The sequence below is a fragment of the Typopeltis vanoorti genome, chromosome 6 (genome assembly GCF_054136105.1).
Source record: "Typopeltis vanoorti isolate ZY-2024b chromosome 6, IOZ_Tvanoo_1.0, whole genome shotgun sequence".
NCBI classification, from domain to species: domain Eukaryota; kingdom Metazoa; phylum Arthropoda; class Arachnida; order Uropygi; family Thelyphonidae; genus Typopeltis; species Typopeltis vanoorti.
In genome coordinates this window covers 25,015,908-25,043,690 of record NC_143554.1, presented here as the reverse complement: position 1 = coordinate 25,043,690, position 27,783 = coordinate 25,015,908, and the positions used below count along the sequence as shown (strand labels likewise).

General features: G+C 36.6%; 1 protein-coding gene across 3 annotated transcripts in view; it reads left to right on the top strand.

Moving 5' to 3' along the window:
- The window catches only part of LOC150105342 (calmodulin-binding transcription activator 1-like), a 1,067,501-nt gene that overhangs the window by 499,719 nt on the left and 539,999 nt on the right, over window positions 1-27,783 (top strand). For 2 of the 3 annotated variants that reach the window (XM_090394729.1, XM_090394730.1), the window contains exon 5: window positions 15,783-15,854. In XM_090394729.1, the coding sequence (XP_090250855.1) occupies window positions 15,783-15,854 (72 nt within the window). Of the gene's footprint in view, window positions 1-15,249; window positions 15,466-15,782; window positions 15,855-27,783 lie in introns of those variants that run through there. The other variant, XM_090394728.1, reaches the window with a different exon arrangement.

Genomic DNA, 27,783 nt, shown 5'->3' with positions numbered 1-27,783 from the left:
TTATTCATCAATACCTTGCCTTTTTTCGTCTTTAACTGTATTCTGTTTTGGTTGCCACCTTCTATTAATGCTTCTAATCATTTTGTATACCTCCATCGTTTTATGCTCTCCATAGTACTGTTCTATATTATTATTGCATTGGACTTCTAACCATTTCACCTTATCTGGCTGACTGCTTTTTTTCACCTCATTACACTTTCTTCTGTATTACTCCTCTATTTGTTGCGATGTATTCCTTTTTATCTTCAACATTCTTTTCTCCTGTACTAACTTTAGTGTTTCTTGTCTAATCCATTTCTTTTTGATCTTCTCTTCTTGTGATACTGTTTCTTCAATTGCATCTTCTATCGCCTTCATTACTCCTTTCATTCTTAGATTCAAATTTTTTTCTTTGTTCACACTTTTAAGTTTCTCCTCTAACACTGTTCTGCACCTTCTTTCTATTTCTGCTTCACTTGTTCTTGCTCTCTTCGTTTCTGATTTGGGGTTTATATTTTCGTTTTTAATTTCAACTTGATGTTTGCAATCACTAAACTATGATCCGAGTCTACTTCCACTCCTTGAAATGTTCGACACTGGTGTACTGATGTTATCCATCTTCTTTTAATCATACTCATATCAATCATGTTCTTGGTTTTCCTATCATTTGATCACCATGTCCATTTTCCACACTCCTTTTGCTGGAATCTTTTGTTACAAATCATCATATCGTGGTCCACAGCAAATTTTAACTTTTTTCACCTCATTCATTTCCTTCTCCGAAATCATATTTTCCATGACTCTTTCCCAACCATCATTATATATTCTGACTTTGGTATTCCAATCTCCTTCAATAATTAGTACATCTTGTTTTGGTATTGTTTCTGTTGTCTCTGTTAGATCTTTGTAAAATAAGTCATGTAAAATAAGTCAAATAAGACACTGACATGTAGAAGTAGGGAGATACTTGTTCCAATGTATAAGGCTTTGATTAGGCCGCACTTGGACTATTGTGCCCAGATTTGGTCACCGGGTTTTCAGAAGGATGAAGAGATGTTGGAAAGGGTCCAAAGGCGAATGACTAAGGTAGTTTCTGACCTCTGGAATGTTGAGTATGAGGAAAGATTGAAAAGATGTAATTTGCAGAGTCTCGTGGAGAGAAGGAAGAGGGGAGATATGATAGAGACCTACAAGTTGGTAAGGGGTTGTTATAGGATCAATGGTGGAGAAGTTCTACAGAGAATAGTGGGAGATCAGGGGAGAACCAGAGGTCATCCCTGGAAACTGTATAAGGAGGGTGTGAGTAAGGGAGTGAGAGGCAGGTTTTTTTCGTGCAGAGTTGTGAGTGATTGGAATGCCCTGCCTGAGAGCGTGGTGTCTGCAAGTAGTTTGAATGTGTTTAAGACACGGTATGATGAGATGTGTGTGTAAGATAAAAGGACCTCCTAGATGAGTCTTTGACTCCATGAGGTCTTGTTTTAATAATAATAATAATAATAATAAGTCAATGTCCTCATCTCTGCTATCAGATGTGGGTATCTGGACTATTGATATATTAAATGGTTTTGATTGAAATCTTGCTGCTGTGATTCATTCATTAACTGGTCTGTAGCCTGAGCATGCCTTTCTAGCTTTTTTGTTAAAAAAGAAACCAGCTCCTGCTTCATGCTTGGTGTAATGCTTGTTCCATGTTCCTGCTGATAATAGTTCTGTTATTTTTCAGTTTCTGTTTCCTTTCGGTATTCAACTTTTCGATCCAAAATTGGTATCACAGACTTTGTTGATCCAGTCAACTTCCCACCCGGCATGTTGTAGCTGTTGATCATATATGAGACAGATAACAATTGTGTTTTTTCTTTACGGTCAGAGCATCGACACTCATCTGACGACCCTCCTCCTTTATCCAGGCTTGGGACTGGCATGAGACCCCCTAAGGATTCCATGGCAGCTTTTTGCTTTGCTTCCTGGCAAATCAGAATTAACTTACAGCAGATTATTCAGTGCTTTAAAGGGCTTACATTCATCATTAGATCCAGAAACATTAATGGTTGACTTCGAGAAAGCAACTATGAATGCTTTTTCTAATATATTTACATCAACAACTATAACAGGTTGTTTATTTCATATGGTACAAAATCTGTATCACAAAATTGTTGCCATTAGTTTGAAGTATGGTTAAACAGATGCTGAATTCAACACACAAAATTAAATGCTTCACAACATTAGCTTTTTTCCAATGAGCGATGTTACTGATGGATTTGTTGAATTGACGATCCGCAGCAAAAAGTTAATTTGCTGACTTATTTATGCAGCATCTCTTTCAATTTGCACAATTTTTGAATGATTTCATCATGTTATGTATTACATTCACCTTAATAAAAATTGGCCTTGTTAATGAATTGATAATATCTCTATCATCCATTGATTATTTACAAAAATTAATGCAAAATGTCTTATGCCGTAAATTTTTATGAAGAAAATGTTTGCACCGAATTTTCCTAGAACCATTAGTGAGAGGAGGCATTTGAGGAAAGAAATAAACTTGATGTCAATAAAGTGATAGGATTTGATGACATATCACGACACATCTTAAGGGAATGTTTCAGGGAATTGGCATGCCCGTTTAATAAAAATTTTGCAGCAGCACAGGTTCCAAAAGTGTGGAAGGAGAGTAAAATTGTTCCACTGCATAAGGATGGTGATAAGGCTGTAGCTTCATATTATAGGCTGGTCTGTATCTGGAGTTCTGTTGAAGGTACCAGAGAGATTGGTGAGAAGTAGAATACAGAAATGGATTGACAACAGCAGTATTCTCTGTGGTGATTTGTCACCTTGTACAATAACAAGGTGACAAATACGTTGGAGAGAAGTGATGCATATACAGTGGTGTATTTGGATTTTGCAAAGGCTTCTGATAGAGTGCCACATGACAAGCTCTTAAATAAATATAAACAGATGAGATTGGATAACAGACTTCTGTGTTGGATCAGTGACTGCGTGTCAGATAGGTATCAGAAAGTTGTATATGGGGGTTCGGTATCTCGAAAGAGAAAGGTCACCAGTAGTGTGCTGCAGGGATCAGTTTTGGGGCCACTGTTGTTCAATTTGTATGTTAATGATATTGGGTCAGGTCTAGTGATATCCAGCTGTTTGCAGATGGTGCAAAACTGGGGAGAGCAATGCACATTCAGGCTGATGTTAATGCCTTACAAGAGGACTTGAATAGATTGCATGAATAGGCAGGTAAGTGACTGTTAGTTCACTGTTCCAAAGTGTAAGGTTTTCAGCTTTAGTAAGCAATGATGGGATGCAAAGCATACACTTGGTGGAGAAACTTTAAAGGAAGTAGAGGAGATGAGAGATCTAGGAGTGATGGTGGACAAGGACCTGAAATTCAGCAGCCACATTGCACAAGTTGTGAAGATGTCATATTGGATAATGGCAATGATGCAGAGGACCCCTGACATGCAGAAATAGAGAGGTTTTGATGCTATTGCATAAGGCCTCATGTGGATTATTGTGCACAGATTTGGTTGCCAGGATTTCATGGTGATGAGGATATGTTAGAAAGGGTCCAGAGAAGATTCACAAAAGTGATCAGTAGTCTTTGGAATGTGAAGTATGTAGATAGATTGAGAGGATGTAAGTTGCAGAGCCTTGTGAATAGGAGGAAGAAAGGGGGGGGGGATATGTTTAAGACATATAAGCTTGTTAGGCGATTGTTATCAGGTTGATATGGAAGAGATTTTTCATAGAATGGGAGAGGGGATAGAACAAGAGGCCATCACTGGAAACTGCATAGGGATGATGTGTGCAAGTTCTTTGCATAGAGGGAGCAAAGGATTGGTGAGTGGAATGCATGTGTGTGTTGTGAATATAGGCACATTGAATCAGTTTAAAGCACAATTGGAGCATTGTGTGCAATAATTTGTACCTCCCACAATGGGTCTCACTCCATGGAGGTCAGATGTTAATACAGGTGGTCCCCGAGTTATGGATGACCCAACTTACGGCATTGTGTACTTACGAACAGGCTCCCCATAAGGATAATTAATAATTAAATCAGTGGTTCCCAAGCTGTCCACCATGAAATATTACAATATTTTCATTGAAATAACTGCACTAACTGTGCACTGCAACTATTAAGTAGGCCTATGTTCTGACTTTGGGTGTCATGAAAAAATCCTGATATGGCACCATGAACTGAAAAAGTTTTGGAACCACTGAATTAAATAATTAAATTAATAACTCGGGACCTAGTTTCTTCCACGCATGTAAACAAACCCACATATGAGTGTTTTTAAGTTCTGTTTGTTTGAATTAAAAGAAAGAGCACAGTTCTGTAACTTATTATTAGAGTACAGTGGTATTATTATTATTATATTGCACTGTATTATTATTATTGCCACATATGAGCCATTATTATTATTACCAAATATGTGCTGTTCATCAGGGATCTGAGATATGTACAAATCCGACTTAAAGACGTTCTCAGGAATGTATGTTGTTCGTAACCTGGGGACTGGTTGTAATAATAATAATTACATAAAAAAACTTCAAAAAATGTATGAAGTTTGGCACCCTTAAATGTGCACAATATTGTCAAATGTTACAGAAATGCTGTTTGTTAATGCCTTTTATTCTCAGACCAAAGTAGCCTCACCTACTTCTTATCAAACATTAGGATTTGGAGAGTAAAGGGTAGTCAGTTCCTACCCTTAGGCAGTCAAAGATAGCTCACCCAAACTATCAATGATGTTACATAGTGAGTTAAGAAAGCATGACAGACACCTGCTGCCACCTCGTGGTCCCTAACACAAGGTGGCAGCAGGTGTCTGTCATGCTGCCACCTCGTGGTCCCTAACACAATATATTGCCTGAAATTGTAGGTGTTCTATGGTCCATTTTAATGATTTTATCAGATGAAAAACTTGCATTTCTGGAAGAAAAAATCTGCTTAATAAAAAAAAAATAATAAACGAATTTTTTTTCTTTGAAGTTCTAAAAGAAAAAAGATTAGAAAAATATCCTTTTATTTGGTGACTAGAATCAAACTTAGAGTCTTTCTTCAGGCAGCCTAGTGCTGTGGATGCAAATGTTACTTGCACAGTGCCACACATGCTTTTTGTAACTGATAAAATATATTGATCATGATTTCAGAATAACCAATTGATTTTATTATTGGGAGGGAGTAATTTTATGTATTGAGGCATGCATTCAATAGATAAACTGTTACAATGGAACTAGTTTTAACAACTGATGCACTAGTGGATCAGTTTTATGTAGATTACACAGTTGTCCATGAGCTATTACCCATAATTGATAAATAACTTATAGCTTAGCATAGCTGAAAACTACTAATTTGAAAATGTATTTCCTGACTGTCATGCTTTTACCATCATACAGATCATTAAAGAAAATATTTGTTTTTTGATAATATTTAAAAAATTTTCATAATTTTTGAAAAAGAGGTCATGGAAGAGATATAAGGAGAGGGATGGAGAGCAGATGCATGAAGAATATTAGACTCAGGCCAGAACAGTGACTAGTATGGTGAGGAAGGCGAAACAGGAATATGAGAAGAGATTGGCACTAAGATCCAAAGAAAATCCTAGGGAATTTTTTAGCATGTGGCCAGTAGGAGGGGAAATGATTGTGGAAGAATGATATTGTGAGATAAAAATTGGAATAGAGTGACTGATGTAGAGGACATAGTGAAGTTGTTCAAAGGAGAATTTCATCCTGGAGAAGTAAATTTAATACTAGAGAGTGAGGGGGATGGGCAGGTTTAGAGGTGCAAGAGGAGAGTGTGTTTCAAATAGTGAGTACCCTGGATGTCGGTAAAGCTGCGGGACTGGATGGTATTTCACCAAGTGTTTTGAGAGAATGTGCTAAAGAACTGGCAGCTCCCTTGACCTGGCTTTTCAATGAAAGTCTTGCTACAGGGAAAGGTACCCAAGGAATGAAAGGAAGGTAAGATAGTGCTATTGCATTAGGGAGGTAGCAGATTAAGTTGTTAAGATCTTGTAGAAGTTATTCAAGGACCATATACAACAGATGAGAGGTAATGTTATCTCTGAGAGTCAACATGGATTTGTTAAGGGACGCTCTTGCTTTAGTAATATGATTGCCTTTTATAATAAAGTGACAAGAGCAGTTGATGAGGGAAAGACATGTACTGCCATTTTTTTTAATTTGCAAAGGCATTTGACAAGGTGCCACATGATAAGCTGATATTTAAGTTGCAGCACGTGGGTTTAGATGTCATGGGTTTAGGTAGCAGCACATGGGTTTAGATGTCATGGGTTTAGATTTTAGTCACCTGGATTCAGGATTGGATGTCTGATAGATATCAGAGAGTTGTGTATGGTTGGGCGTTATCAAGGAGGCAGGAGGTTACAAGTAGGATCCCACATGTATTGTTTAACCTTTATATCAACAAAATTTTAATGGATTGCAGGGGTATATTCAGTTGTTTGCAGATGATGTGAAGCTGGGAAGGGTTATTAGTAACAGTGCAGATGTGGTAGCCCTCAAGGGGATTTGAATAAACTAGCCCAATGGGTAAATGAATGGGGGGTGTCAGTGTAATGTAGCAAAATGTAAAGTCTTGAAGTTTGGGATACATCGATGGGAGGCTGTATACTTGATTGGAAGAGCTGTACTGGAGGAAGTAGGGGGAGACAAGAGATCAGGGGGTGATGATTGACAGAAAACTGAAATTCAGGGAGCATATTGCTAAGGTGGTGAAGTTAAGTAACCTAGAGGATTGCTGCAATACTGAGGACACTGACCTGCAGAGATAAGAGTTGTAGTTCCATTGTATAAGATCCTAATCAGCCCACACTTTGACTACTGTTCTCAAATTTGGTCCTCAGAATTTGAAGGGGATAAATTAACTGTGGAAAGAGTACCGAGGCAGATAACAAAGATGGTTTCAGGACTGTACAATGTTAGTTATGAGAATCGGCTGAGGTAATGTGGACTGCAGAGTTTGATAGATAGAAGAAGCAGAGGTGATATGATCAAGACTTTTAAACTGTTGAGAGGCAGTTACAGGGTTGACACTGTGGAGTTCTTTCACTTGGTGGAACAGTGGGAAGGAGCAATAACAAGGACCATCCCTGGAAGTTATGAAAGGAAGCTATGAGCAAGAGGGCGAGGAGTGGTTTCTTTGCATGGAGTCTTTTGGCGTCTTAAATTTATAGAAGAACAAAGTTAAAAACTTTCAACATTTATTGGGTTGATTTTTATTTTTTTTCTTTTACTTTAAGTTTCATTGTTCTTTTACTTTAAGTTTCATTGTTCTTTTACTCTTCATAATTCCAATTTTCCATCTTATTTATTTTGTTTATGGTTAACTATGTTTATACCCAGTGCCGATGCTAGAGTCTTTGCCGCCCGCATGCAATTTCTATCTAAGCACCCCTGTAATAATCCAGGCGTGTGTGGTTCTTCTACAATAATAAAAATTTAAATTAATTTGAAATTTCTTAAATAAATTTTGACAGAACAGCCACAAATTTTAGTTCTTCACTAAATGTAACGAACCGAGGGTGTTGACGAGGCAGGATAATCGTTAAAAACTGAATATTCAAAAAATTCTCAAAAGTTATTCTCAAAAGTTAAAGCAGATTTTCATAAAACCACTTTACTTTAATCGTTGAATATAATGATACAGGGATTATAGCATTCTCACCGACCCGAATCGCTAACAAAATTCAAATGAATTTTAATTAAAGTTAAAATTTATTTGAACTAAGGTTTAAAAAATTCTTGTATTTTAATAAATTCTTAGTAACTTGTAAAAATTTTTTAATAATTTTTATAAGTGGAACTATCTTTTAGGAAAATATATAAAAGAAACTCAAGACAGATGATAAAATAAGAAAAGAATTCAGAAATAATTAGAACACTTAATATAAGTATTCAAAAAATAAAATCTTTACAGAATAACAGAAAATAAATGAATTTACATAAATATACTTGAATTTTTTTTATTAAAATTTTAGGGTTCTTGATTTCATATTCACAAAATTAGAAATAATGGTCTTAATGTCTAATTCCGCACATATATCATTTTCAATAGCTATTAACGCCTAACCAATTTCAATCAATTTCAACTTGTAAAAGGAACGATTCCCGCTCACTACACTAACAGGTAAGGTTAATAGTATTCTTAAAGCAATTGAAAAGTTAGGGAAAGATAAATTATTGGACACAATAAAATTAAGAATATCGAAAGGGTTTTGAATATTTAAATTAACCTTTCAAAAATATCCCGGAAAGCACATAACTCGTCATATAGTTCTATTGCATTTACATCTTTATTGTTGCCGTCCTTCAAGAGAATCTCTAAATCATCACAATTTTTTCATAAATCTTCGTTATTAATTTGTAGTAATCTATACAATAAATTGAAATTATCATAATGTGTTTTTAGTTGTTCAAAACGTTCTATTAATGAACACATTGCAACGTCTAGAAGTGTATAAAACACATTCAATGTAAATTTATCATCTGGCGATTGTGGCGTTTTGTCATGATGCTCATAGTCAAATTGTTGTGTCTTCTTTCGTCGTCGAACTTCTGTTCCAGTTTTAAATTCTTGTTCTCCATGCAGTGCGATTTAAACGACACTTACTCTTTATTGCATGGTTTTATTATGAGTAAACAGTAGAGTGCTGTTAACTAAATAACTCAATTTAATAAGGCTGTCGAAGGAGCATTCTTACGACTCCATCCACCTCTTCACTCAGTTATTTTGCTTTTAAGAACTTCTTTAAAATTTGTATCTAATCGATACAAGAGTATTTTTAAGTTTTCGATAGATTCTAAAGCAAGTGTAATGTTCATATTTTTGTCTTGAAGCATTTTACTGACAGGGTTTATTTTATTAATTAAATCATGCCAAGTTATAAGAGAGCAAATAAATTTGTAGTCCTTTATTTTAGCACATAATGTTTGTGCTTCATGCTGAGTTTCTTTATTAAAATTTTCATTATTTAAAATTTCAAAAAGTGCATCGTAAATTTCTCCTAACTGATATCGTAGAGGACGGATTGCATTAATTTTACTTTCCCATTGCGTTTCTGATGGTTGTTTCAATGTTAATTTTTTTACAAACTTTAAAAGGATTGCCCAACGTTTGTAAGAGAATGAAAAGAAATTGTATATTTCTTGAATAATTGCAAAGAAACTAATTGTATCTGTTCACTTTGGCTGCATCGTTAATGATTAACTTTAGAGTATGAGCAGCGAAATGCACGTAAAAAGCTCGAGGATTTTTGTTCGAAAGCAAATTTTGCAGCCCATATTTTTTCCCTTTTTTCCCAGTTGTGATACCCTTGACCTCGCATGTCTTCGATGGGAATGTTCCATTTTTCCAGTTGTTCCATTATTGTTGTACGTAAATCACGTCCTGTGGAATCTGATACATCTGCGAAATCTAAAAGGTTTCCCTGATCTTGACAATTTCATTGTCACAGGAAACAAATAATATTTATTATTATTATTCAGGCCTCCATGGAGTCAAAAGACTCATCGTGGGAGGTCCTTCCTAAGAACATAAAGTCTGTCAAGACTCATCGAGGGGAGGTCCCCCCCCCCCTAAGAAACACAAAGTCTATCATACCACTCCTTAAACTCATTGACCGTTCTCGCTCCCACTACTTCATCAGGCAATGCATTCCACAGTTCAACCACCTTCCACGCAAAGAAACCACTCCTTACCCTCTTGCTCACAGTTTCCTTTCGTAACTTCCAGGGATGGCCTCTTGTCATCGCTCCTTCCTGCTGTTCAACCAAGCGAAAGAACTCCCCAGTGTCAACCCTGTAATCACCTCTCAACAGTTTAAAAGTCTCAATCATATCACCTCTCCTTCTTCTATCCACCAAACTCTGCAGTCCACATTCCCTCAACCGATCCTCATAACTATGCTTGTACAGTCCTGAAACCATCTTTGTCATCCGTCTTTGTATCCTTTCCACAGTTAATTTATCCACTTCAAATCCTGGGGACCAAATCTGAGGACAATAGTCCAAGTGTGGTCTGATCAGAGACTTATACAATGGAATGATAACCCTCTTATCTCTGCAGGTCAGTGTCCTTCTCATAATTGCAGAAATCCTCTGTGTTACCTTCACCACCTTTGCAATATGTCCCCTAAACTTCAGGTTTCTATCAATCATCAACTCCAGATCTCTTGTCTCCTCTACTTCCTCCAGCATAATTCCTCCCATAGAGTATGCTACATCCCATCGATGTTTCCCAAACCTCAAGACCTTACATTTTGCTGCATTAAACTGACACCCCCATTCATTTGCCCATCTATCTAGCTTATTTAAATCCTCTTGCAGGGCTACCACATCTGCACTATTACTAATAATCCTTCTCAGCTTCGCATCATTTGCAAACAACTGAATATCCCCTTGCAATCCACTGGCAATGTCATTGATATAAAGGTTAAACAATATAGGTCCTAGTACTGAGCCCTGTGGGACCCCACTTGTAACCCTCTACCTCCTCGAAACTGCTCCACCATACACAACTCTCTAATACCTATCAGACAGCCAATCCTGAATCCAGTTGACCAATCTGACATCCAGACCCATGTGCTGCAACTTAAATATCAGCTTATCATGTGGCACCCTGTCAAATGCCTTTGCTAAGTAAGAAAATTGCAGTATATGCCTTTCCCTCATCTAATGTTCTTGTAACTTTATTATAAAAGGCTAGCAATTTGCTAAAACAAGAGCGCCCTTTCACAAATCCATGTTGACTCTCACAGATAACATTACCCTCATCTGCCCAATGCTGTATATGGTCCCTCACTACTTTCTCCAGGATCTTAACAACTACTCATGACACACAGACTGGCCTATAATTAGACACTTCCAGTCTGTTACTACCCTTATGCAATGGCATTATCTTACATTCCTTCCATTCCCTGGGCACCTTTGCCGAAGCCAGACTTTTCATTGAAAAGCCAGGTTAAAGGAACTGTCAGTTCCCTAACACATTCTCTCAAAACTCGTGGTGAAATACCATCCAGTCCCACAGCTTTACTGACATCCAGAGTACTCAGTATCTGAAACACACTCTCCTGCTGTACCTCTAAACCTCGAACCAGTCCTATCCCTCTAGTATTCAAATTGTCTTCTCCAGAATGAAATACTTCAATAAAGTGTTCATTGAACAATTCCACTATGCCCTCTGCATCAGTCACTCTATTCTCATTTTTATCCCACAATGTCATTCTTCCACAGTCATTTCTCCTCCTACTGGCCACATAGCTAAAAAATTCCCTAGAATTTTCTTTGGATCTTAGGGCCAATCTCCTCTCATATTCCAGTTTCACTTTCCTTACCACACTAGTCACTCTTCTGGCCTGTGTCTTATATTCTTCATGCATCTTCTCTTCACCTGTCTCCTTATATCTCTTCCATAGCTTCTTTTTCACATGCAATTCCTGTTTAATATTGTTTGTCATCCACTTTACTCCATCCAAATTGTGTCCTCTTCTTCACTCGTGGTATACAACTTACCATTGCTGCTAACAAATATTCTTTCACAATTTCCCATGCACTAACATTATCCCGGCCTTCGAATTCCACCCTCCATGTAAAATAATGGTCATTTGTTCTGTTTTACTTGCATCAGGTGTGCAGTCTAAAATTATGGAATAATATTTAGATTTTTGAATCGATAATAAAATTGTATCCCTGATTGCGATACTTAAAGTTTCCAGTATTTCATTTTGACTGTCTTTACTCAAATAGTGTACTCTATTGTTTCGTTGTAGGGTCCTTTCAACATGATTTTCCATAACGGGATCAAACTTCGCAAACAGTTCGACTAATTTTAAAAAATTGCTGTTGTTCCTTTCATATAATTTATCAGATGATCCACGAAAAACTAAATTTTGGCTACCAAGGAATTTTATAATTTCAATCAAGCATTCTAAAATACTCGTCCAATGTTTCTTTTCCATTTCATACATGCTTTGAGTCTGGTAGTCAATAGTAGTTTTGTTTTTTAAATTTTTATCAAGTTCCTTCCATTTTAAGAAATTTTTAATGAGTTAAACTAGTCTCATGTCTATGCAAAGTTGTACTTACATTTCTCCAGTCGTTATAGCCTTCTACAAGACTACTTGATTCAGTAGGTGTGAAAAGTTTGCAACAAAAGCAAAAAACAGAATTTAAAGTTTTGGAATAAATGAGCCATGTTCTTGGCACGATCTCCCCATTTTCCATTTTTCTATCATAATACGTATCGCCAAATATAATGATACAGATACAAATTTCTGACCATATGTATCTCTGGGATATATTATATTTTTCTTTTGAACAGGCCCAATTTCAATTAAAACAACTCGTAATTTTTCATCAATATTTTCCCATTCACCTGGATCTTCTAAATTTATAGAGACTAACAATGTGTTAGTTTCGTGGTCAACTACAACTAAATCTTCTCCTAACTGTTTTTCACTTAAATCCTGTGTGTTGTTTTCTTGTTCAATAGTTGCAATAGTGCTTTCATGCAAACTGGATGATGTATCAACCCTGATTTCTGATCTATCAAGTTGGTTACAATCTGCATCAGATTATTTTAATATTTTAACAAATTTATTAAGACCCCCAGTTTGTTTCTTAATTATATCTGCTTCTTTCGCAGCATGATGCTTATGATTTTGTGCACCGGAAAGCTTTTTAATTTTTGATTCCATTTCTATTTTATACCCACATGAAATTATTACACAACACGACACAGAGACGAAACAGTAGTCCACACTGCATACTGTCAGTAGCCTACTGAGATGTGTAGTTATAAATCTACTGTTGCTATCCTGTCATTATTGCGACATTGTAAACTTTTTATTATTATTTAACTTTGTATGCTTGTAATTTCTATTAATTACTTGTGATGTCTTTTTTCTTTATTTTATACTTTATTCTCCGTTATTCTAATGTAGCTGTGCATGCTCTCTCTCTCTCTTGTTTATATTATTACATGCTATTTTTACAAGAAAGTCAAATAATATTTATTTACATTACTGTGAAATGCACACGAATTTAAACATTAGGGAGATTGCTTTCTCTATCCTTCTATAAAAACTCTTTAGCAAAATTTAGAACCTTTTTTCTTCAACTTTAAATATTTTCTTTAACACAAAAGTTATCTGCTCTCAGTTTACAAATTTTACTTATTAAACTCCAAGCTTTCACGCAAAGAGGTTACCTAAATTTCTGTTAAGTTATCTTTACAAATTTGATATCAACTTCTAACATGCCAATTGATTCTCTTAAGGACACTTCTTAACCTTATTAAACATTCAACATATATCTTAAAAGTCTTTCTACTTACAAAGTTTTGAACTTACAAAGGCTGTGTATCTCGCAATCAGTCAAAAGTCTTTCACTAAAAGTTCTATGGCAGTTCTTTCATCTCAGATCTTCATCTGGAATTTTGGCTTCGGCTATATCTCATCAGGAGCGTAGCGGGACTCACACAGATCCGGAAAAATGTTATTCTCCCAAGGCGAAAAGAAAAACTTACGAGTGAAGGTACTTCAGGAAATTTGCCTCGCCTTTTCTCCTCTACTTGGGCTCACCAAAAATGCCTGGACGACTGCCGTCTCAAATAGCTTGAATTGCCGCCTCTAAGAAACTGAAAATGCCACCTCCAAGAAAAAATGAAACTGCCTTCAACTGTCAATCAGCATCCCTCTCTGGACTGGAAACTTTTCTCTTCTACAGCATTTGGGACTTCTCCTTTCGGCAATTTGAAAGCCCTGTCTGTGACCTAGAAGTTGTTTCTGTCTCTAGATCTGGGATGCTCTCTGACGATGTCTGGAAATGAGCAGCTCTGTCTCTCTTCGGCAACGTCTGGGACCAGGCAGCTTTAGCAATGTCTGGAACCGGGCAGCCTCCTCTTTGACAGCATCTGGAACCGAGCATCCTCTTCTGTCTCTCTGTGGACATCTCTGGAACTGGGCCCCTTCTACTTCTGCAGCAATCTCTGGATCCGGGCAGCCCATTCTGTTTGCTTCAGTTCCTTTTTATTTTGCCTCCTCTGAGACCTTGCATGAAGTTTGGCAACCCCCAAAAGAATCAGTATGATTCTTTTATGTTAAATTTCAAGTTTGGCACGCCTTTTGTTCTCCTCCTTGTTCTTGTGTAGAGGCTTGTTCTTGTAAGCTTGCATACTTTGGACAGACAGGCAGATCAGCATCCATCCGCCTAGAGGAACACAAGTCGTACATCGTTAAACACAACTATGGCCATTCAGGCTTGGCTGACCATGTTTTGGACACCACCCACAGAGTATCATGGAAGAAAACCACCATGCTCCACCACAGCAAATTCAAGAAAGAGAGACTTTTCTTAGAAGCAGCAGCAGCTCTCAAAAACCAACCAAATCTTAACAAATACGGTTGCATTAAGCTTCCGAAGATTTGGGAAACAGTCATCACCAGAGGTCCCACCTTACATTCCAGGCCACCTACAATGCCCTTAGAGGGCGCTCCACCTAGATAGGACTTTATTGTCACCCACGTGGTTGGGCTTAGTATTGTAAGTCTTTGTGTGCATGTTACATTAATTGTCTTTGTAATCCCCGTAGATGTCCTAGTGACTAGGACGAAATATAGGAAGTATTAAATTCTATTTTAATTCTTTTTGAGTGTTGTAAAAAATCCATTAAACCTCCAACATAATTTGTTCTCCTCCGCTTTCTTTTAATTGTAAGTTGCCGGCCATCGGAAAGTTATTTGAACCTTTCTGACTTAGCAGATGTTTACACTTAGAGCCTGCAAGCTTTTCTCATACAAACAAATTTTAATAACAATCTTTCTAATGCCGCCATGTAGATCTATTACATGCAGCTTCTGTGATAAAAACATTGCCTTTCTTTTTAACACTCTAACATATTCTTATTAAAGCAGTATATACAGTTAACTTCCAGAGTGTTATTTACAATAACATCTAAAACAAACTATACAGAGACAAACAAAGTTTATTTTTACAATATTCACATGGGACTTAACTTAAGTAAACAATCGAATGTAATGTAATGTGCTTTGGAATATTTAAGCTACAATCAAGTTTTTACAGTACCATATGACTGATTATGTAGCAACAAATATTTTTTGCGAAAATTCGTTTCTGCATAAAAACCGTTCACCATTTCACTTTAGATTCTGCAGGCAAGCATTTAGCTTGCTCTCACTGCAAAATTGTAAACAGCTGGCAATGTACAATTTTTTTTTTTTTAATTTTTAATTGGTGTATTTGGCCTTATTTATTTTAATGTTGATCATTCTAAGAATTTTTTGTTTTTATGATAAAAATTTTGTTTCTTAAAAATGAACTGGGCCCCTTCGTAACGGCGCCTGCGTGCACTGCATGCCCGCTTCCTCTGGCCCTGCTTATACCAAAACAAACTAAGCATTAGGTTTGCCAACAATCTAGACTTTCTTGAAGGTAAGTCTTTTCTTCCTTTAACCTTGAAGAATGTTTCAATGTCTCTATTCTTAAAATAAAATTAATTGCATCTTATACTTGAATCATCTGTATTAGGTAGTAACCAGTAATGAGGGTAATGTGGGGGTGTTCCAAAAACACTAAGCTTATTATTTATATTTTTATTAGACTTAATAGGAGCAACATAAACCTGAAGTTTGCCAGTTTTAAAATAAAACAAAGCAAAATAAGAATATTATTTATAATTTTTTTTTACATATGTTTTTTATGCAATAACAAAATTGGAGCTTTATGATGTCATTGTTATTTTGTTTCAGTGTATATATGGATGTTATGTACATTCAGCAATTCTGCCAACTTTTCACCGGAGATGCTACTGGTTGCTACAGGTAAGAATTCTTATTTCATCCTGTGATAATTATTTATTAATCATTCCTTTAACAGAATAGCTAAGGATTACAATTGCCTCTGCATTTGCCATCCTCAGGTGTTTTTCTCTACCCTCTATGCATATAGCATTAGGTTCTGAGATGTTTACTGTTTTCCAACCAGTTCAGTGTACGAATGAACATGTACAAATCCCATACATAGATTAAACAGAATAATTTAAAAACAGAAAAAACAAACTTTATCTTGCATATATTTTATGAATTATAGTCAGATGTTACTAAAAAAGGTATTTTGTTGCTTGCTTTGTAATTATTTAGCATAGTAACTAAAAAAATAATTACTAATAACATCATCCTGCCTGGTTTTCCGAGCAGTTAGTATATCCTTTCTTTGATCAACAGGCTAATTGTTTGAATCCCCTGTGGGCATGAATGTTTATAGGCTGAATACGAATTTCATTGCACTGTGGAGATCATCCCCTCCCTTCCTTCCCCACTTATTGGAACCCTAAAGTATCTTGAAAAAGGTCCATGTTTAGTTTATAAAGTGGGGTTTCTGGATTATGTAAAATTTAAAAAAAAAAAAGAAAAAATTAATAAAAGTAGAAAAAAAAGATCCTGGCCCGACAAAAAAACTTGATAGTTGCAAATATTTGTGGGAGCCTGTTGTTATCAGTATGGCATATGAATAGATCAGGTTGTGCTTTGCATTGTAAACCACTGCCAATGGAATATTTGTTAAATTAAGGGGATAAAAATCCCTTATTATTTTACAGCCAGTATGCGAAACTTTATTCCCTTAATTTATTTAACTTTGCCATTTTTATCCCCTTAATTTAATTAACTTCACCAAAAAAAATAGCCGCTTGGCTTTTCATCTTAGAAATATTTGTTAGTTTAGCAATACTTGTTTCTTGTATATTTATGTAAAGTAAAAACAGTAGTAAGTCATTGTATACATCATTTGAGATAAGGTCATCTTATATTATCAAGTTGGATTAATTGTTCCAGAAGCATTGCAGTTATATAAGATTAATTGTACAGGATGATGCCACAGTTGACTATTCTGTCTCACTAAAAATCACCTCTGCAAAGAATTTCAGTTAATATTCAGAAGGGAAAGGAAAAAGAAAAATTGAGATGAAACTGTTCTCTGAGTACAAAAGTTTAGATTAGCTTTAATAGTTGAGTTTATTAAAATTTGTGTGGAAAATCGTTTAAAACAAGAATTAGTTCATTTTAATTTATATGATATACATTTGAAGTTGGGGAAATAGGATTTGATTATATTGTTAATTAATCTCAGAAATAAATAATTTCTGAGATTAAATATCTCTGAGATAATTAATCTCCTGAGATTTTCAATTACACACATTTTATTATTATTATTATAATCAGACATCCATGGAGTAAAAAAAAGACTCATCGTGGGACATCACACTATCACACACAAAGCTCACCAAACCATGCCTCATCAAACCATATTCACACTCACAGCACTTACCACTTTAATACAGTGCATTTCCATCACCCCTCCACACTCCATGCTCCTCAATCCCCTGCTCACATCTTCCTTATACAACTTCCCAGTCTCTTCTTTGCCATTCGTCTCTCCCCTCCCCATCCCCTATACATTAGCATCTGTAAATTAAATTCCTTTTCCTCAGTCATCTTTCATACCCAACATCCCAGTGACCAGAAACCACCTTAGCTAATGGTTTCTGGACCCTTTCTTCATTCCTAAAAAAAATTACCTTTATTCTTTTGAAATCTAGGTGACCAAATCTGCAGTACAGGTGGTATCCAAAAATAACCAGAATTATTTTTATAAAAATTTTTTATTAATTAAGTTTATAATACCACATGCTAGTCTCCTTCAGAGCACTCTCCATGTGAGTCAATGCACTTGTCTCAGTGTTTTTTACACTGCTGGAAACAGTTCTGGAACTGTTCAACTAGAATACTGTTTATGGCCTCCAATGACTTTTCATTCACTTCATCTATATCAATGAATCTCTGCCCTTTCATGACTTTGCTTTCTTTATACATGTGAATAAAAAAAGTCGCATGGAGAGAGATCAGGCGAGTAGGGAGGGTGGGGAACAGCTGCCACAAGGCCATGTGAGCATTGTTGTGGTGCAGAAACCAATCTCCGCTACTCAACATTTCTGGCTGTTTTCATCGCACACTATCATGTTCTTCTCGAAACATTGAGATAAAAATGTTGGTTCGCTTTCTTTCCAGGAGGAACAAATTCTTTGTGTACTATTCCATTCACATAAAAAAAAAAAATAATAATAAAAAAATCAACATTATCTTAACATTTGATTGAACTTAATGTGCCTTCTTGGGTCTCGGTGAATTTGCATGTTTCCATTGGCTTGATGCTTATTTTGTTTCTGGATCAGAACTGTAGCACCAAGATTCATTCCCGATCACAACTTTTGAAAGAAATTTTTGGTCATTAACAACTTGCTCCCTCAACTTGGGACAAACATTCACACAATTTTAATCCTCTGTGAGTGAATGAGGCACAAATTTAGCAGACACATGTTTCATTTGCAAATCTTCTGTCAAAATTCACTGGCACAAACTCCATGACAAATTCATCTCTTCAGAAATTTGATTAATGATCTTTAAACGATCTTCATTTATTGCCTGGCAAACCTTTCCAATGTTTTTATCGTTTTTGCTTGTCAAAGGTCAGCCAGATCGTGGTTAGTCTTCAACTGACATGTCCCCATTTTTGAAACAGGAAAACCACTTGTATACCTGTGTTTTACCTAAAGTGTCATCTTTAAAGATTTTCCAAAACATAACAGTAGTTTCAGCTGCAGTTTTAGCCAAAAGTAAACAAAATTTCATGCACACTGCTGTTCCTTATGGTCTGCCATCACAAATCGCTAAACTTGCTTGTAAACACTGTCTTCAAAAAAGCAGCCAGAACAATAAACCAGTTTTAACACAGGATGATGCTACTTGCCAGACTGGCACAGAAAACTGCACACTCATGATGCCTAGCGGTATCATCCATAACTAGAACATACACGTGCGCCAAGTTCAGATTCCATTTATTTTTGGGGACCCCTTCATAATCTGTATGTGGCCTAATCTAGGCCCTATACAAAGATGCCATAATCTCCTTACTTTCACATATGAAGATCTGCATCATTGCAACAATCCATTGTGATGTCCTCATAATTCTAGAAATGTGGTCCCAAAATTTTAAGTCTTTATCTGCCATTATCCCCAGATCTCTCATCTCCTCCACCTCTATTTGTATACTCTGCAGCCCAAGTTTTGAGCATTGAACTGACATCCTCAATTATTTGTTCATTCACCAGTCTATTTATGTTCTCTTGTAAAGCCATATCTGCTCCTCATCTAGTTCTTCCCCAATTTTGTCATCTGCTAACAGCTGGATATCTTCACTGAAATCTTCCCCAGTGTCATTAACTACAAGCTAAACAGCAAAGGGCCCCCAAACAGACTTTCTGGGTATACCACTGGTGACTTTCCTCTTCTAGGATAGGATATTGCTTCCCCACACACAGTTTGCCAATCTCCAATACAACATTGTTTCTGCTAAATAGTTCTTGAATAGTAACCAAGCACCAGGGCCTTCGTAACTCATTAAGCAACTAAGGAAGTGCCTAATAGCAGCAAAACTGTATCACAACCATTAAAACACTGTTTTCGTTTCTGTTCTTTTTAAATTTCACTTTTTTTGTTTTTTAATTTTACAACTTTTTGAATTTAGGGTCTGCAAAATAGTGCTTACCTAAGGGTGACATACACCTTAACAGCAGTCCTGCCAAGCTGTACTGATCTCCTTCTCATGTAGTTCCTCATTCCATGATATAGCTTCAAGCTGTCTTCTAAACTTTTATAAACTGCAGCCTTGTAGTTCCACATACATGTCTCTCTCACAAAATTCTTTGTATGGCTGACCACTACTAAGTGATCATCTCATGATCACTCTCATCAACTGGAGGGAGATCTGTCATTCCTCCCCCCATTTACAGTAATGTTGATGAGATGATCAAATGCAAGACCCTTGATCCTTGTATGCTCTTGTCTTATGTACTGTTTAAGATAATCGCACTTCAAAACGCAAGAAGTTTGTTTTCTTTGCCAATCTGTATTACCATAATTAAAATACACCTAATAATGATCACCCTTTTTCTTATTTATTAAACTAATTTTCTCTATACATTTTCTTGTCATTTCCCTCCACTTTGCCTGGTATGTAGCATCACCTAAATAAACATTTCATTCTGTGAACCTTTGCCAGACAGCATACTGCCTCAAAACTACCACATTTCCACCTTGCATGGGATAACCCTTGCTGTCATCAACAGCACATGCCATGCTTTCATTCTTCTTAAAAAATATCACACCTTCAATCTCTTTTCCATCAGCACTTTCATTTGCATTTGGAAAATGCACACATTTGCAACAAACATAGTAGTTCAATTCCAAGTCTATAACTGACACTACTTCCCAGATATTCCTCTTGCATGACTGACTGAACATCCCCTGCTATCACCCTCTATCCAGTAATTTTCACCAGATTCAAATTTTCTCCCTTCCATCCCAGACCATTCCATTTAATTGTTGCTTCTCATATATGCACATTACTACTGGTTCCAGCATCCATCCTTCTCATGCCGTGTTTATTTTTTTTGTTTACAGTTTCTAATAAATAAGCTGAATGGTCATTTGTTAAAGTAATATTAATAAAAATTTATCTAAGAATGACCATGTTGTAGAACACTCTCAAAATGGCAAACATAAAAGCAGTTAGATAATTTAATTAGGCTAAAATACAGCAGTGTATCACATATCCAAACCTTAAGTTATCAAAACAACAATTTCTGATAACTGAAGGGGAGGGGGATGATTAATGTAAAATCATGTGGTGCTCTACTAAAAGTCGGTTGACATGCAAGGGTCAGTTAATTGAAGGGTCATTGTTTTGAAAGTTAGATAAACACAGATTACTGTAGTTGACAAATTTGCTGCAACCGAATCACATAAATTTTTATATTAAAATAACTTATATTTCTTATTTTAATCTCACCTACATGCATAAAAAAGAGAAATTGGTTTTATTTTGGCAGAGAGCATTTGGAATGGAATAAGGGATGAAAGCCTTCATTCCTGTGAGGATGATTTCTTTTATTTGGTCAGAACAGATCTTTGGATCAGAAGAACTGAAGCAGTAGTCAGACCATGGGAAGGAGGAATAGAAGTTATGGAGGTCATCCCATTTGATATCCTTGTAGTGCCAAGAGAGACACAAGACTGAACTAGTGGGTGAAGGTTGTTCTGTAGCAAAAGAGACTTGTATCAGGTTGTGATCTGAGTTACCAAGAGGAGAACTGACAACTACGGTATACTTGAAAGGAGAGCTTGTTTGGAAGAAGTTATGTGTGTTGTCAAATTGGAGGGGGGGGGGTTGTCAGGTATTCTGGTAGGAAGACTGATGATCTGTGATAGATCACTGCTGATGTCAAATACCTCAGCATTCCCTGCCTGCTTGATCAATGAAACTGGAAAAGGGAATTCAATATGAGTTGTGGATGTAGATGTCCTCAAAAAGGATGGCCTTACTATTGGGGTAGTTCAACTGCAGGAAGTCAAGCTTTAGAGAGAGAGAGAGAGACAGAGAGAGAGATGGAGATGAAGAGGTCAGAGTAGTTAATTGAGTTTGGAAAGCAATAGAAAGAGCACATGGAAAGGACAGGTTGATTTGGTAAGGAAACTTTGAGCCAAAGCAGATCAAACAGTGGAGATTCGAGGTTTTACAGTCTCTGGCATGGTGTGTTGGTTCTGATGAATGCACAAGTGCTGCTCTTGTGGTGGGAAAACTGTGCAATTGTGTAGTTTGGGCAATTGAGGTGGTTTTTGAGGCCACCAGTCGGGGTTCTGGTAGGAATAGAATTCTGGGTTAGATGATTTTAGGTGGTAGTGCAAATCATTTATATTGCTGTTTAGGCCATGGATGTGGAAACTTGAAAGAATGAATGTTGGTGGGTTGTTTTAGTTGGATTTTTTTATATCTTTGGTTGGATATTTTATATTTTTATGTTTTTCATTGGATTTTTTTATGATTTTTTGAACTTTTTTGTGGAAGAATTTTAGTGATCTGCAGTAAAATTGCATTTCTTTCGGTTGTAGTCCATCTTCATTCACTTCTACTCTTTCACCCCTTCTTTCCCTATATAAGTAAGCCTGCTTTGCCAGGATGAAACACCCTAAAAGTAATTATTAAATGTCTCAACTATGTCATCTACCTGTCACCTGGCTATTATCTCCATTCAGCAAGTTAATTCATCATCAATCACTTTTCCTTCTACTGGTTACACATTGAAAAAACTGCTTGGGACTTTCCTTGGATTGCAGCACTAGTCTCCTCTCATATTCTAATTTTTTTCACCTAACTGTACTAGTTACCTTACTAGTTTGAGCCTCGTATTCTGTATGAAATTGTTCTCTACCTCTCTCTTTAGTTGCCTTCCATAACATCTTTTTCATCTGTTTGATTTCACTGGTCACCAAATTTATTCCAAATTGCTTTATCTTATCCACTTGATATATATAATCTGGTATTGCTCAACAATTTTTTTCTTAACTATCTCGTTGTACTACTAACCTGCACTTCTTTTCTTTCATTGTACTGCTCCAAGTTTGTTTCTTAGTCTGTTACAGTAACCTGCTATATAATTCAACATAAATTCCTTGTGCCTTGATACTTCTGCACATCTATTCGTCCTCCAGGACTAATGGATACGCAAACTGGAGAGGGGACATATATGATATGTCAGTCTCAATAAGATCCTCTGATACTATGACTAAGTGATTATATAATCTGATATCCATGTTCCTTCCACCACATGCTAGCTAAGAAAGCTGTCTCTCGAGAAGTTAAAAAAATTCAGTTCCCTGAACTCTATTCTGCTTCCTTTGTTCAGTTTATATTGCTATAGTTAGGATCCCCCATAATGATCACTTACTTGCTTTGCACTTGTCAAACACTTTCCCTAAATCCATAATAAAGCTTCACAGTATAACTAACACCAAGAGGAAAAAATACATTTATTAAACTAAGTAATATTTTGCTGGTTTTCTACCAGCGTCTTCAGAGCACAATGATAACTATGATAAGCATGCAGCACTAGATCAAGTAATTTGAGAAACAATTTAAATTGTAACCAACACCTAATGTCCTTACGTGGCACCCTTTATGGGTCAAATAACTGCAAAGTTAATTCAGAGAAGTCCAGCTATTAGGTCTTAAAATGATAGTCTCCTAGATCTTTGGTAAATGAATTCAGCCATACTTGTTGAAATTGGGAGAGTGCTTCATGGATAATCCTGATTCTAAGAATAGATAGCCTTTCATTTAATAAAGATGGCTTTCTCCGTCTGATCCATCTGAATGCACATAGTTGTAAATCTATCTTTGCAAACACTCTCAGAGGATGCAATCAGTGTACTTAGTCGTGGACATAATTTTGTCATCACACTCAAAAAAGTGCTGTTTTTAAAAATTATAACCACCGTAGAACATGGTGTCTATGAACTTGCACCAACCATGGCTAATGATATTTGGTTGGATGTGACTATTATAAGTAAATCCAAACCTCCCAAGAATAACATTCCACCAAAATAAATATCAGCATTTAGAAAGCTATATAAGAATAAGCAGATTATTGTAGCTAAAGCCGATAAAGGTAATGCCACTGTCATTATGAACCAAGTAGAGTACAACAGAAAAATGAATCAACTTCTTAAGTTGATTCATTTTTCTTCTCCAGCTTATCAGAAAACAACTTCTCCACTTATCAGATCATAGATTGGGATCCTAGGAAATCCCAAAAGAAAAATGTATATAAATTATTAAAAAAAGTTACATCCTGGCCTAAAGAAATTACTAAAAAACTTAAACCTTATCATGTCGAAACACCCCAGATATATGGAGTCCCTAAAATTCACAAATTCCATACTTCATCCAGTAGTAGATAGCATAGACCACCCCATTTACTAACTGGCTAAACATTTATCTAAATCACTTTCTTCCCTTACAACAACTTTCCCTCATCAATTAAAAATTCTTTACGCTTTAATATTTTAAAGCGTAAAGAATTTTAAAATATATAAGCAGCATCCTAAAATAAACTTCACCATTGACCTTATCAAATCATATTTTCCCTCTGACATAATTGAATTATTCAGATTCACCACACATGAAGGTTATTTTCTGTGGAAAGGAAAAAATATACAAGCAGCTGGATGGAACTGCTATCAGTTCCCCTCCCACCTCCCCTCTAGCAGATTTCTATATGGAACATTTTGAAAACTAAGCTCTCAACACAGCCACACAAAAACTAACACTTTTGCTGTACTATGTTGAGGATGTGCTTGCTGTTTGGCCTCGTGGTCCAAACACATAAGATATATTTTTAGCTCATCTTAAGAGCCAACATCCTAAAATAAACTTCACCATAAAAAAAGAAAGTATCAGTAATTTCCCCTTTTAGATATACTAGTGACATGACTTCCTAATGGCACATTATCCTTCTCTGTCTACAGATAATTCACTCATACTGGTAAGTATTTACATAAACAATCACACACCACTCTTCCCAGTAGTATGGAATCCTCAAAACACCTACTCATGGAGCCAGGGATATTTGTTCAAATGACACAGCTCTTGAAACTGAGGTTAGGGATCTTTCAACACCTTTTTAGCCAATGGCTACAGCCCATATAAAATAGATAAAATATTATGCCCCCCCCCACACACACACACCTCCTACATCCAATGCACAGATCATAGCAAACCATTCTTATTCCATATGTTAAGGGTACATCAGAAAAAATAGCCAAAGTTCTTTGCATAAAAAATATCACCTTCATACCACTTTCAAGCCTTTCATTCAACTAGCTACTTTTATACATTCTCCTCCTAAAGATTGACTACATCCTCTTGAACATCCAGGAATGCATAAAGTTCCTTGTGCCTGCAAGTTAGTCTACTTTGGACAGACTGGTAGATCACTTAACATCCACCTTGAAGGACACAAAATTTATATCCAAGATCATCTGTATGGCAAGTCAGGATTGACAGACCATGCTCTGGATACTCCTTCACATAGGATCAGATGGAGAAAAACATCTTTATTACATAGAAGTCATTACAGGTCTGAGAGGCTCTTCTTGGAATCAGCATCAGTTGTGAAGCACTCTCCCAACCTCAACAAGTATGGCTACATTAATTTGCCAAAGATCTGGGAGACTATCATTTTAAGACCTAATAGCCAGACTTCTGTGAATTAACTTTGTAGTCATCTGACCCATATAGAGGGCACCATGTAAGGACCTTAAGTGTCAGTTACAATTTAAATTTTTTCTACAATTAATTGGTTTAGTGCTGTGTGCTTGTCAGAGTTATCATTGTGCTCTGAAGATGCTAGGTAAAAAACCAGCAAAATGTTAGTTAGTTTAATAAATGTGGTTTTCTCTCTTGGTATTAGTTAAACTGTTAAGCTTTATTATGGATAATGAACAACTGCTAAGCCTTTCTTGATATAATTTCCTTAAAAGTGTCCTTTACAATCTATATGGTAAAGAGGCAGTCTGGTGCGAAATAGTGACCAACGCAACCAAATATACAGTTGGATGCTGCTATAGGCCAGGGAGTACAGGGGGAGATATTGAATTCATGCATCAGCAACTTAGTGCAATGAGTGAAGGCTTAGTGATTATTATGGGGGATTTTAATTATGGTGATATCAATTGGAAGGAGGAAATATCACGTAGCAAAAAGGAAATGGAGTTCATACATCTGCTACGAGATAATTACTTGAAACAGCACGTAACTGAAGGGACACGTGGTGTGAGAGTGTTGGACCTGGTTATTGGTTCAGAGGTTATGTGCATAAGTAAGGTGACCTCGTTACCTCCAGTTGGTGAAAGCGATCATGTGGTATTGACTTGGGAGGTGTGGATTTTTCTATTAAGAAGGGGTATGTAAGAAACTACAGGTTAGGCAATTATAACAAGCTTCGGAGTGAGCTTGCAGCCATCCCATGGCAGAACATATTGCAAGGGAAAGATGTTAGCAGTGCTTGGGATAAAATCAGTGGGTATCTGAGGAAAGCAATATCAGATTGTGTCCCCATGGTCAGGAGGTCAAACAAGGCAGGCATTAGATGGATGAGCAGTAGTATCAAGCTTGAACTACAAAAAAAGAAAATGTTATGGAGAATTTACAAGGAGAAGGGCGATCAGGACACCCATGAGCAGTACAAGGCTCAAGCTAGGAAGGTTACCAGCATAGTAAGAAAAGCTAAATCAGATTATGAGAAGACCTTAGCCAAAGAGATCAAGGGTAATCCCAAAGAGTTCTTCCGCTATGTGGCAAGTAAGAGGAAGAATGACTTCGGAAGGATAACCTTAGTGGGTGCTGATGGTATTGAGGTGACAAAATCAGATGTAATAGTCGAGTTACTGAGTGATCACTTCTCAAAAGTCTATCACCCAAGTGAGGATATCTCTATACCTATAGCAATACCTAATGTGAGAATTGAAGCTAAAGAATCAGAGGTATTAAATATATTGCGAAACTTAAATGCAAACACTGCGGTAGGCTTAGATGGAATATCAGCTCGGGTGTTGCGTGAATGTGCAAATGAATTGTCAACCCCTCTTACCTGGATATTTAATTTAAGTTTGAACTCTGGTATGGTCCCTAGGGAGTGGAAGTTAGGCAAAGTGGTTCCTTTGCATAAGGGTGGCTCTAAAACTGCAGTATTGAATTACAGACCAATCACCATCTCAGGAGTAGTGGTAAAAGTATTGGAAAAGTTGGTTAAAGACAAAATTCAAGAATGGGTGGATCAGGATATGATACTCTATAGAGGCCAACATGGTTTTGTTAAAGGTAGATCCTGCCTTAGCAATCTATTAACTATCCATAATAGAATAACATCAGAGTTGGACAAAGGAACTGGCTACACAGTGGTACTTCTGGATTTTGCTAAGGCTTTTGACAGGATACCCCATAGAACACTGTTACGCAAATTGGAGCAGATGGGAATGGATATTAAATTGGTGATATGGATAGGAGAATGGCTCAGGGAGAGATACCATAAGGTGGTGTATGGAGGAGCCGAGTCCAGAATGAGGCAGGTGACCAGTGGTGTGCCTCAGGGCTCTGTGCTTGGGCCAATGTTGTTTAATTTGTATATAAATGATATAGGAAACGGCTTAAAGGGAGATATTCAGTTGTTTGCTGATGATGCAAAGTTGTGTAGTGCAATAAAAAATCAAGCTGATGTTGAAAGTTTGCAGGAGGATTTAAATAAGCTGGTAAAATGGGCAAAAGAAAATGGATGTCAGTTCAATGTGGAAAAGTGTAAAGTCTTGCATTTTGGGATTAAAAGATTACCAGCTGTGTACTACATAGATGGAAAGGTACTCCAAGAGATTGATGAGGCTAGGGACTTAGGGGTATTGGTAGATAAGGAGATGAAGTTCAGAGGACACATTGCTAAGGTGTCCAAGATTGCACATAGGATTACTTGGTTGTTGAGGAACACACTGACATCCAGAGATAAAGAGGTTATTATTCCCCTTTATAAAGCATTGATACTTCCACATTTGGATTACTGTGCTCAGGTCTGGTCACCTGGATTCCTTGGAGATGAGGAGGCTGTGGAGAGGGTTCAGAGAAGAGTGACCAAGTTGGTGAGTGATATAAAAAATGCTCCCTACATTGATAGATTGAGAGCTTGTGGATTGCAGAGATTGGCTGATAGGCGAAGAAGAGGGGATATGATAGAAACATTCAAATTACTAAAAGGTTTTTATAGGATTGATGCAGGGGAAATGTTTCAGCTGTGTGATAGTGATGGAAGAA